The following is a 12,227-nucleotide window of genomic DNA, read 5'->3' as shown; positions in this document are numbered from 1 at the left end:
AGATCAACAGAACTTAGTAACAGATTATATATTGGATTATAATATGAGGGTGAAGGGAAAGGAAATGACAAGGTGATTCACTTTTCAATTTATGCAACTAGATGAACCGTGGTACTAATCCTTGAGATAACTCTGGAAGATGATTCCCCCACAAAAAATCTTTTAAAAAAACTAGAGTCACAGATTAAACACATTAGAGAGAGGAACAGGATATGTATCTTTGGAGGAGTAAGGAACTTACCCTTCCTCTGATCTAGAAAAAAAGAATGGGAGTCAATTAAGCTGCACTTCTCTAGCTTTGGAGGGATAATATGAAAAGTAAATTCTCTCTCATCTTTCAGTTCAGTTCAGTTGCTCAGTCGTGTCCGACTCTTTGCGAACCCATGAATCGCAACACGCCAGGCCTCCCTGTCCATCACCAACTCCCAGAGTTCACTCAGACTCACGTCTCATCTTTAGGAATTGAGATATACAACTGCCAAATGGTACAGACTCCTGAACTATCCAGACAGCTATACTATATATAACTACATATTACTAGTAATACGTATTACTGACAATCTGAAGGTTTTAGACCTGAACTGTTAATAAATAAGCCATGAGCCACATGCGGCTATTGCACATTTGAAATGTGGCTGGTCAGAATTGAGATGTACTGTGACTTCACCTGGCTCAGACTGTAAAGTGTTTGCCTACAATGCGGGAGATCCGGGTTCGATCCCTGGGTCGGGAAGATCTCTTGGAGAAGGAAATGGCAACCCACTCCATTACTCTCGCCTGGAAAATTCCATGGACAGAGGAGCCTGGTAGGCTACAGTCCATGGGGTCACAGAGTCGTACACGACTGAGCGACTTCAATGTCAATGTAAGTGTAATATACAAACCAGACTTCTGAAACTTAAATGGAAAAAATATAAAATACCTCAATATCTTTTTAAAAAAATTGATTACACGCTGAAATATGTTGTATATGTCAGGTTAAATAAAACATCGTTTAAGTTCATCTATTTTGAGTTTTTAAAATGTAGAAATTTTTAAGTTACATATCTGGCTCGAATTATATTTCTACTGGATAGCAGTGTTTTAGACAAAAATTTACCCTAATGCTCCAAGATACGACGTCATTCTGCTCTTGGAATTTATTCTCTCGCACACCATCAGCTTCCCGAGCCCCTTTGACTGATACGCACAGCGCCGGAAATCGGATCTGACCCTCCCGCCTGGCTCCGCCCCCTAAGTGGCTACAAAGGCCAGAGTGCACGGTGTACCGCCTCCTAGTGCCGTCACGTCCGCTGCGCCACAGACGCTCCGTCCGCTTCCTTCGACGGCGTGTGTCGAAGAGGTGGGAGGGTCTCAGAGTGTCGGGGAGCCGAGGGCGCGAGAGGCAGGGGTGGGGCGGTGGGGGTCCTCGTGGCTTCTGGGTCAGGTGCCAGTGTCTGACTTTCCCAAGCTCCGTTTGTGTGGGGAGAGGACGTGAGAACAGTACCTCTCCCACCACGCGTCCGGAGGTAAAAGGCGGCTCCTTTAGTGGAAATACCGCCCTCCCGGCGCGGAGAGCCCCCGCTGCGGGCGAGCGCGGAACGCGTGGCGGTGCTGCAGCGTCCTACAGAACCAAAGAGGGCAGGCACCCACCTAGTCCCGGCTGCAGGGGCCCGGAGTCTCCTGTTGACACCTTGGCCCTACCCGGACCTCTTGAGGGTGTTGAGCCGGGGGCCGAGGGAAGTAGGCTTCCCTTCCAACCCTTCGAAAAGGGCTTTTCGCCCCTGGCCCTAACTTTCTTTGAAAAGGAAGTGGTCCCTTCAGCCTTTTGCAATTGTTAAAACATGCAACCTTGTGGGCAAAGAACTAACAGCTGATCTTTTGTTTCATATAAAAAATTATTCACGTTCTAGGAGAGAGTGGATTTGAATTTTAGTGGACTCAGTGTAGCAAAACTTTTATTCGTTTCAACTACTGGGCACGCTCATCCTGACGGCACCGAGAACGTGATGATACCAGTTCTGGGCTGCTGCTTCATAGAGAGACAGCGTTTCTTCTGGCAAGTTCTGTCTTCCTTGGCTATTATGGTTTGTGTACCTATGATTTAATATCAGGTGGGTACCGGAGTATCTGCCTTCATAAAGTATACTGCCTTCTGATGCTCCTCGCCCCCTCTAAATGAGAGGGAAATCTCTTCCAAACGGAGGATTCAAGCCTTACCCATGCCTTTCTTTTGCTCTAACAAATACAAGGTTTATGCTACGAGAGCTCCCTGGCGGTCTAGAGGTTAGGATCCGCTTTTTTTCCTGCAATGGTCCAGTTTCAATCCCTGCTTAGGGGAACTTGTGGTTGTGGTTTAGTCACTAAGTCGTGTCCGACTCCTGCGACCCCATGGACTGTAGATCTCCAGGCTCACCTGTGTCCGAATACTGGAGTCAGTTTGAGCTAAAGACCCCGCAAACCAGCCCGTGGGGCAAAGAAAACTTATGATGGTTCTCTGACTTATAAATCACAATTTATGTCAGTTCGGCAATCCACTCCAGTACTCTTGCCTGGGAAATCCCATGGACGGAGGGGCCTGGTGGGCTACAGTCCATGGGGTTGTGAAGAGTCAGACACGACTGAGTGACTTCACTTTCACTTTTCACTTTCTTTCACTGGAGAAGGAAATGGCAACCCACTCCAGTGTTCTTGCCTGGCGAATCCCAGGGATGGAGGAGCCTGGTGGGCTGCCGTATATGGGGTCGCACAGAGTTGGACCCGACTGATGTGACTTAGCAGCAACAGCAGCAGCCGCCAGATTCTTAATTTAAATCACTATGATCTGAGGTACTATGACCGTTTATTGAAATAACAACCCACACATCAGAACAGTTAAATGATAAACTGAAGCATATTAGAATTTTTAAAAGTTGGGTCAAAAACCAATTCCAGTTGGGCAGCACCAAAGCAGAAGTAGTTAGGAGCCCTCTGCAGACAGGAGGCAAGGTAGACTGTTACAGAAAAAGTGCAGAAACAAAAGAAGAAATCATTTGATTGGCTACAGCTGGAAGCCTAGCTGACAGCTGTTGGTTGGTTGTCCTTAGCAGTTTTGATATGGTGACCTTAAGGTATTTACACACTTAGATCTTGGTTTGCTTAAATAGGCCAACAGCATTAGAGGCTCATAAATCGAATCGTCTCCTTGTTTTATTAATTTGACAGTGCAAAGAGCTTATTGTGGAAAAATCAGTTGTCTGCGATATGCCTTGAGGCTCAAGTGGAGCCTTTTTTTTCTTTGGTGACACATTTGGCTTTGCCGATCACCTTATGATCTTATTTTTTCCTAAGAAGCTTTTCATACATTTCAGTGACCAAATGAGGTCACTGAGTGAGCATTGATAGTGTCAACAATGAGAAGAGTGTCAAGGGAAGTGTTCTAGGCCTCTTTTAGGTCCGCTTCATGGTCTCTTATTCATGGCTTTACATCACAGATCCACTATCTGCCAGGGAGCTGAAGGCAAATGAATCAGGAAATTCAAATGTTCTTATTTGTAGTATTAATCTCAATGGATGTAATTATGCTGGACACTTTTTGTAAATATTATTTAAACCTCACAGAAACTCCAGTGGATTAAATACTATTGTCTCTTTTATCAGATGACACAGAAAGGTTAAGTAATCTACCCAGCATCTCATAGTTAATTTGTAGCAAAACCAGGATTAGAATCCAGAAAGGGTAACTCCAAAGCCCTCATTCTGAGAAGCAGAACCGCTGTCTCACTTGAGTGGTGAGAAACCACTGGGCTCTGTCACTTCCCTCTATATCATAAAAGATTGTGGAAGAGATTAAAATGTTGCTTTCCTGATGGGGGCGGAGGCTTGCTAGACAGAGGATAAAGAACCTCTCTGCTGTGAGGGAAAGAAAAGTAAAACATCTGGGAAAAAAGGATAGAAAAGAAGACCTTTATCCCCAGAAAGATGAACTTTGTGTGGTGAGGGTCTGTCTGAAGCAAGCTGAGGTCTGCAGCCCTTTACGTGCTATTTCCAAATGAAAAGTGGAATACCAACAATATTTCCTCATATGCTTTCATTTTGAGTATTGGGCTCAGATTCATTAGAAACATGTCATATATCCAACATTAGGAAAAAAACAGCTTGAAGAAGTAATGTATCTTCTGGGGTTGTGAGATTTGAGACTTTGTTGCTCTTTCATTAATGATGAAAAGAAAGCAGAGGGGTAGTCAGAGAAGATGATACACAGAGTTACAAAAGGGGAGCTTCACAAGGAACATGAAGGGGTTACCTGTGAACGCCTGCTGCAGCAAGGTGTGGGTTGCAGCATCTTGCCTTGGCTCTCCTTTCTGTCCTGACAGCTATGGGTTTTGATCAGGGCCTGAGCACCATGTGGACTGCGGATGAGATTGCCCAGCTGTGTTACGAGCACTATGGGAGCAGGCTGCCCAAGCAAGGGAAGCCTGAGCCCAACCGCGAGTGGACGTTGCTCGCAGCCGTGGTGAAGATACAACTCACAGCTGACCAAGCCTGCGACCGCTCTGACGGACCAGTGCAAGGTGAGACCTTTTCTCCCTGAAACACACTGTCTCTCCCAGTAAGAGACACAGGGCTAGACAAGGGGTGGTGGTGGTTGGGTATGATCCCAGATGCCGGGCGCATTCTGCTGCTGCTGGCCAGGCGCTGCGGGACCTCTGGTGGCGGGAGATGGCCATGCAGAAACCACAGTCCTCAGCCGGGGCAGCCTGTGAGGGAGTCCTCTGGACGAATGTGGGAGCGGGGTGGAGGGGGAGGTTGTTAAACTTGCCAACCATTCAGATTCTAAGAACTCATTTCATGATTTGCTTTTTTCCCCCCTCAGTGACAAAGGAAGTTGTCTCAATGGGAACAGGAACCAAATGCATAGGCCAGTCCAAAATGAGGAAGAGCGGTAAGGCTGGGTGGGGTCTACACGGAGCCTGTTAGGGAGTTTTAGAAAACCCGGTGTCCATGTCACCTGTTTCTCTTCCCGGCAGAGCAAAGGGGCCTTATCACTAGGTGGCTGACCTTTCACTTCCTGCTGACTGTCGCTCCAGTTGGAAGGACAGAACTCATTTAAAGAATGGAAATAAGTTTCAGAAGCAAAGGCCACCAGGAACGTCTTTCTCAGTGGATTGAAAGTTGGCCATTTATTTTCATGCTCAGACCAAAAGTTCCCTGAGTTTAGCTTTTCATAGTACATCTGAAGCCCCAGAAGGCAGTCGTGAATTAAATGGAGATTTGGCACAAGAAAGAGTAAGAAAATCCCTTAGAGGTCTGGCGTCTTCACTTTCTGGATGCCAGTTAACAGATTCCTCCTCCAGTTTGCTTCCCTCATCTCCTGGTTTTCCTGGGGATATGAGGACACTGTTCCAGGACTACTATTGATTGAATTCAGCAGAATTGTTTCACCATGGGCACAAGTATGGCACCAGGGGACAAAAGATCTGGACCTCTGTCCTCCTGATTAAGATTTCCCTATAAGTCAGGAGTTCTCAGCTAGGGGAGATTCGCCCCCCAGGAGACATTTGGCAATGTATGGAGACATTTTTCGCTGTCAAAACTGGGAGAAGAGGAATATGCTAGTGGTCTCTAGTGAATAGAGGCCAGGAATGCTGCCAAACATCCTGCAGTGCACACGACACCCCCCCCCCCACACACACACACACACACACACAAAGCTGAGGAAACCCTGCTGTAAATGCTGCGCCAATAATGATTGTACCGCTTTCTGGCAAAGCCCTCCAGGAGTTATGTGGCCAGTCTGGGTGCTGGGGAAAACTGCCATGTTCTGCTTTCAGGAACCAGGGCCTCTCTAGGTTCCATATGTTTTCACTAGTGTCTTGTCTTTGCCGCAGGTGACATCCTCAATGATAGCCATGCTGAGGTCATAGCCAGAAGGAGTTTCCAAAGGTAAAGCCACATCCCCAGAGAGCTTGATCTAGCATGGGTGGGGGCCCCAGAATTTGCATTTCTAATAAGCCCCCAGGTAATACTAATTATGTCAGCCTCTGAACTGTACTTAAAATACAGTTGGTCTGGTCTAGACAGGGGTTCTCATGCTTGAGTGTGCTTCAGAATCACCTGGAGGATTTGTTACAACCCAGATAGCTGGGCCCATCCCTAGGGGTCCTGATTCAGCAGATCCAGATGGAGCTTGAAAAGTTGCATTTCCATTTTTTTTTAATGTTTGTTTATTTGCCATCTCGGGTCTTAGCTGTGGCCCATGGCATCTGTGTTGTGTCATGCAGGATCTTTTCCACATGGCTCATGGACTCCAGCTGCAGCACGTAGTTGCGCCCTGGGGGCTTAGTTGCTCCACAGCACATGGGGTCTTAGTTCCCCGACCAGGGATCGAACCCTAGTCCCCTGCATGGTAAGGCAGACTCTTAACCACTGGATCACCAGGGGAGTCCCAGAAGGTGCATTTCTAATAAATTCCAGCTGGTGCTGCTGGTTCATGGACCCCATTTTGAGAATCACTAGCTCATTCTTGTAATTCCAGGTCACTGTCTGTTTCATTGGTCTCCAGTATCTCCTTCCTTCTTAGTAATCACCCAACCAGTCTCTCCCTTGACCACAGACATGGGTGGTTCGCTCTGGTAACGCCCCCACCCCGCGTCCCATTAGGTACCTGCTCCATCAGCTCCACTTGGCAGCTGCCCTGAAAGAGGAGAGCATCTTTCTCCCAGGATCTCAGAGAGGACTGTGGAAACTCAGACCAGACCTCTTGTTTGTGTTTTTCTCCAGCCATACACCCTGTAAGTATATTCAGATCTCTGGATTCATGTTACATTCATCTTTACTTCCTTATTGGTGTCTTATCCGTGAGTATGTTTCTCAAAAAAAAAACTCGTTAGCGAACATGTAGTTACAGCCAGTGGCAGTGCCTTTCTGTGAGCAGCCCAGTGTGCCTAATCACTTCGCCACCAAGGAAAGTGGAGGGCACGCCACTCACACTGTTACTCAGTTCTTAGTTCCCGATCAGGATCAGGAGACTTAAAGGCCCAAAACCAACGATAGGGCTTAGAAGTCCAAAGCCCTGAGTTCTGTGGCGATTTATCCTGACACTCATTCATTCATTAAACACATCAGTTTCATTAGTTGCTCTGTCATGTCCAACCCTCTGTGACAGCATGAACTGCAGCATGCCAGGCTTGCCTGGCCATCACCAACTCCCAGAGTTTACTCAAACTCATGTCCATCAAGCCGGTGATGCCATCCAACCATCTTATCTTCTGTTGTCCCCTTCTCCTGCCTTCATTCTTTTCCAGCATTGGGGTCTTTTCAGATGAGTCACTTCTTGGCATTAGGTGGCCAAAGTATTGGAGTTTCAGCATCAGTCCTTCCAATGAATATTTCGGACTGATTTCCTTTAGGAGTGACTGGCTGGATCTCCTTGCAGTCCAAGGGACTCTGAGGAGTCTTCTCCAACACCACAATTCAAAAGCATCAGTTCTTTGGCGCTCAGCTTTCTTTATAGTCCAATTCTCACATCCATACATGACTACTGGAAAAACCATGGCTATTACTTGATGGACCTTTGTTGGCAAAGTAATGTCTTTGCTTTTTAATATGCTATCTAGGTTGGTCATAACTTTTCTCTCAAGGGACAAGCGTCTTTTAATTTCATGTCTGCAGTCACCATCTGCAGTGATTCTGGAGCCCCCAAAAATAGTCTCTCACTGTTTCCATTGTTTCCCCATCTATTTGCCATGAAGTGATGGGACCAGATGCCATGATCTTCATTTTCTGAATGTTGAGTTTTAAGCCAGCTTTTTCACTCTCCTGCTTCACTTTCATCAAGAAGCTCTTTAGATCTTCTTCACTTTCTGCCCTAAGGGTGGTATCATCTGCATATCTGAGGTTATTGATATTTCTCCCAGCAATCTTGATTCCAGCTTGTGCTTCATCCAGCGAGGCATTTTGCGTGATGTACTCTGCATATAAGTTAAATAAGCAGAGTGACAATATACAGCCTTGACGTACTCCTTTCCCCATTTGGAACCAGTCTGTTGTTTCATGTCCGGTTCTAACTGTTGCTTCCTGTCCTGCATACAGTTTCCTTAAGAGGTAGGTCTGGTATTCCTGTCTTTTGAAGAATTTCCCACAGTTTATTGTGATCCACACAGTCAAAGGCTTTGGCATAGTCAATAAAGCAGAAATAGATGTATTTCTGGAACTCTCTTGCTTTTTCAGTGATCCAACAGATGTTGGCAATTTGATCTCTGGTTCCTCTGCCTTTTCTAAATCCAGCTTGAACATCTGGATATTCATGGTTCACGTACTGTTGAAGCCTGGCTTGGAGAATTTTGAACATTACTTTGCTAAGGAGTGAGATGAGTTCAGTTGTGCGGTAGTTGAACATTCTTTGGCGTTACCTTTCTTTGGGATTGGAGTGAAAAGTGACTTTTTTTTTTAATTTTACTTTATAATACTGTGTTGGTTTGCCATACATCAACATGAATCCACCATGGGTATACATGAGTTCCCAATCCTGAACCCACCTCCCTCCCCATACCATCTCTCTGGGTCATCCCAGTGCACCAGCCCCAAGCATCCTGTATCCTGCATCAAACCTAGACTGGTGATTCATTTCTTACATGATATTATACATGTTTCAATGCCATTCTCCCAAATCATCCTACCCTCTCCCTCTCCCATAGAGTCCAAAAGTCTGTTCTATACATCTGTGTCTCTTTTGCTGTCTCACATACAGGGTTATCGTTACCATCTTTCTAAATTCCATATATATGTGTTAGTATACTGTATTGGTGTTTTTCTTTCTGGCTTACTTCACTCTGTCTAATAGGCTCCAGTTTCATCCACCTCATTAGGACTGATTCAAATGTATTCTTTTTAATGGCTGAGTAATACTCCATTGTGTATATGTACCACAGCTTTCTTATCCATTCATCTGCTGATAGACATCTAGGTTGCTTCCATGTCCTGGCTATTATAAACAGTGCTACGATGAACATTGGGGTACACGTGTCTCTTTCAATTCTGGTTTCCTTGGTGTGTATGCCCAGCAGTGGGACTGCTGGGTCATAAGGCAGTTCTACTTCCAGTTTTTTAAGGAATCTCCACACTGTTCTCCATAGTGGCTGTACTAGTTTGCATTCCCACCAACAGTGTAAGAGGGTTCCCTTTTCTCCACACCCTCTCCAGCATTGAAAACTGACCTTTTCCAGTCCTGTGGCCACTGCTGAGTTTTCCAGATTTGCTGGCATATTGAGTGCAGCACTTTAACAGCATCATCTTTTAGGATTTGAAATAGCTCAACTGGAATTCCTTCACCTCCACTAGCTTTGTTGATAGTGATGCTTTCCTAAGGCCCACTTGACTTCACATTCCAGGATATCTGACTCTAGGTGAGTGACCACACCATCATGGTTATCTGGGTCATGAAGATCTTTTTTGTATAGTTCTTCTGTGTATTCTTGCCACCTCTTCATTAAACACATATTTTCTACTGTTTGTCAGGAAAGTGTGAAATATGGTTATGTAGCAGTGAATAAGACTAGTCCCTCGTTTACCCTTTAATTTTTCAGGAGATATAGACAGTCATGGTGAGTTAAGGTAGATTTTGATAAATTTAAGGGGGTGTTCAGGTGCTGTGGTTGCGTTAGGCAGGCAAATCAAACCTGGCCAAGGGGGTCACTTCTATCCTTTGTTTTTCTGTCTAGAAAACCGAGAATAATTTCTACCCTTGTAGACAACTCAGGAATGATAGTAAAATTTTCTCACCCTAAAAATTTTGAAATAAGGAAATAAGATTGTCCCATGGGTATATTACACGAATCAGTCTTTAGAGACAAGAACTAAAGATCATAATTCAAATAAAAAATATAACTTTATGAGAGAACAGAAAAATGACATACAGAGAAAGGCAGGGCTCATCCATACTCTGTTCTTAGCAATGTCTTTGGACCAAGGCACCCAAGGACCAAAGGATGTTTCTTAACTCAGTGTTTCTCAAACTGTGATATATATAACATGCACCCAAGAACTTGTTAAACGAACATTCAAATACAGCAACTCTGGAGTGCATCGGGAGGCCTGCATGTCTAACCAGCTCCCTGGTGATGCCAGAAGTCTTAGCCTGTGGATCCCGCTTTGACCAGCCAGGGCCTGGTTGATCCCAGTAGCAGGTGTAGCATTCTTGTGGAGAGAGATATCTGGGGATCACAGCTGGCCTGACCACCTAATCAAACTACGAAGCTCAGTGGTCCACAGGCTGGTCCTGCTCTGTGAGAGAGCGCTGCGCCATGGCCACATGAGAAAACTGAGGACTGTTCAGTGAGTTGTTCAAAAAGCTAATTTCTTTCCATTTTAAGCTTATGAGATCTTTATGTATTTTTAAATTAATGATAAATAAGCTTTTTAAAGATCTTACTTGATGGAATATAAAATTGACAACACTCTATTAATCTTAAAGTCTTTGGGGATTTTGGGTCTGTGAAATCAAAATCTGAAATTGCTGATGTAACTCTCTGGGTCATGGGCCGTCTTTTACAGTGGGAGGTCCCCACTGGGGGAAGAGAGAATACTAGAGAGTGTAATGGTCTGGCTCACTTGGCATTTATTCCTCATCACTAACTGTTAAGTTGGTGCCTGGGTTGGCTACTTCAGACTTGTGCATTTGAGACTCCCGAGTTCAGACATCGGTCAGGATCAAATCTCTGAGCCTTCAGAGTGGGAGGTGGGCCCTGTGGCATTCTTCAAAGTCACTGTCACCTTGTGAGGTCTCTGGAAGCCTGCCAGCCAGCCTCTCTGGCAACACTCCCATTTCTGCATCTCTTGCCTCTCCCACTCTTAGGTTATATAGACCACAGATATATTATTTACACACTTTAGAAAAGCAGTACATGGAGAAGGAAATGGCAATCCACTCCAGCACTCCTGCCTGGAAAATCCCATGGACAGAGGAGCATGATAGGCTACAGTCCACGGAATCGCAGAGTCGGACACAACTGAGCGACTTGACTTCACTTCTTCAAAAGCAGTTGATAAAAGAGTTAATATTTCCACCCAGGAAAAACATACTTCCTTCCTACCTTTGGACCCAGAATTTATGGAAATAAAGTTCTATTTATGGAAGGCAGGACAATTGACGTGTCTATGTCTATCTGACTCCATTTGTGGCTGACCTCACACCTTCCCAGCCCATCTTTTTATTCCAGCTTTGCTGTGGCAGCCTGCTACACACAGATGTAACCTGAGAGGACCTTGCTTCCGCTGTACTTCATATCTCAGGGCTTCTCTGCCACTGCAGTCTGGACCCCTGCAAGAAGCCACAGCCCATTCGAACATAAACCTGGAAGTACAAAGGAATTAACACGTCCTTGGACAACCTCTAACCAAAGCGAACAGAAGCTAGTGGAGAAATGTTCCACTCTTCCATGGGCAGTTACGAGGTACATTTTGTACAGCACCTAAGATGACAGAACCCTGGCTGCCCGTGGTAGTGTCCAACTTAATCAGCTCAGTAATCCACCCTTGGATTGCCTTTTTCTTTCCTGCCTTGACTGTTTGACTCTTCCTAGTCCTCCAGTCCTGTTCCTTGGGATTCATCCCCAAATAAACTTCCTGATACAAAAAAAAAAAAAAAAAAAGAAAAGCAGTACACATTAGGTTAGTGTTTGAAGAATCTCCCTTCTCTTGGGAAAGCTATGCTTTTTACTGACCTCTGGTTTTCTTTGGTTCAATGTAAGAAATTAGGTTCAAGTCAGAAATCTCTAAACCAGCACAGGGAAATACCAGTTATGCAAGTATTTACTGAGAGGATATGCAAGATGGGAAAATTATAAGCATTATTTGCCGAACTTATTTAACCATGAAATCAACCCTCCACTTTTATTTTCCAAGGCATCTTGGGAATAACACTCCACAAAATGCACTTGGGAAACCGTGCTCGTTCTAAACCAGGGGTTCCCAACTCAGGACAATTTTGATCCCCAAGGGACACTTGGCAGCATCTGTAGACATTTTGGTGGTCAGACTCAGGGGTGCTATCAGTATTTAGGAGGTAGAAACCAGAGAGATTGCTAAAGATCCTGTAATATATAGAATAAGCCCCCATGGCAAAGAATTATCTGGCCCCAAATGTCCATGTGGAGGTTGAGAAAGCTTGGTCTAATCTAGTGTTTCCGAAACGTCCTGGGATCTTTGTTAAATGGTTCAATTTTAAAAAAACTCCTTCCACTGAGAGATTCTAGCTCACTGGGTCTAGG

General features: G+C 45.0%; 1 protein-coding gene across 12 annotated transcripts in view; it reads left to right on the top strand.

The window, feature by feature from the left end:
- The first annotated feature begins 1,269 nt into the window (after nucleotides 1-1,269).
- ADAT1 (adenosine deaminase tRNA specific 1) overlaps nucleotides 1,270-12,227 on the top strand; it is a 38,236-nt gene continuing 27,278 nt past the window's right edge. For 3 of the 12 annotated variants that reach the window (XM_069549611.1, XM_069549615.1, XM_069549619.1), the window contains exons 1-6: nucleotides 1,272-1,342; nucleotides 1,893-2,038; nucleotides 4,352-4,532; nucleotides 4,835-4,903; nucleotides 5,850-5,904; nucleotides 6,622-6,752. In XM_069549611.1, coding sequence (XP_069405712.1) covers nucleotides 4,364-4,532; nucleotides 4,835-4,903; nucleotides 5,850-5,904; nucleotides 6,622-6,752 — 424 coding nt within the window. In that variant the 5' untranslated portion in view covers nucleotides 1,272-1,342; nucleotides 1,893-2,038; nucleotides 4,352-4,363. Of the gene's footprint in view, nucleotides 1,343-1,892; nucleotides 2,094-3,303; nucleotides 4,533-4,834; nucleotides 4,904-5,849; nucleotides 5,905-6,621; nucleotides 6,753-11,177; nucleotides 11,412-12,227 lie in introns of those variants that run through there. The other 9 variants (XM_069549616.1, XM_069549613.1, XM_069549614.1 and 6 more) reach the window with 6 other exon arrangements.

The sequence above is a fragment of the Ovis canadensis genome, chromosome 14 (assembly GCF_042477335.2).
Source record: "Ovis canadensis isolate MfBH-ARS-UI-01 breed Bighorn chromosome 14, ARS-UI_OviCan_v2, whole genome shotgun sequence".
Lineage (NCBI taxonomy): Eukaryota > Metazoa > Chordata > Mammalia > Artiodactyla > Bovidae > Ovis > Ovis canadensis.
Note: the sequence above shows the minus strand (reverse complement) of the source record. Positions and strands in the feature narration are given on the sequence as shown.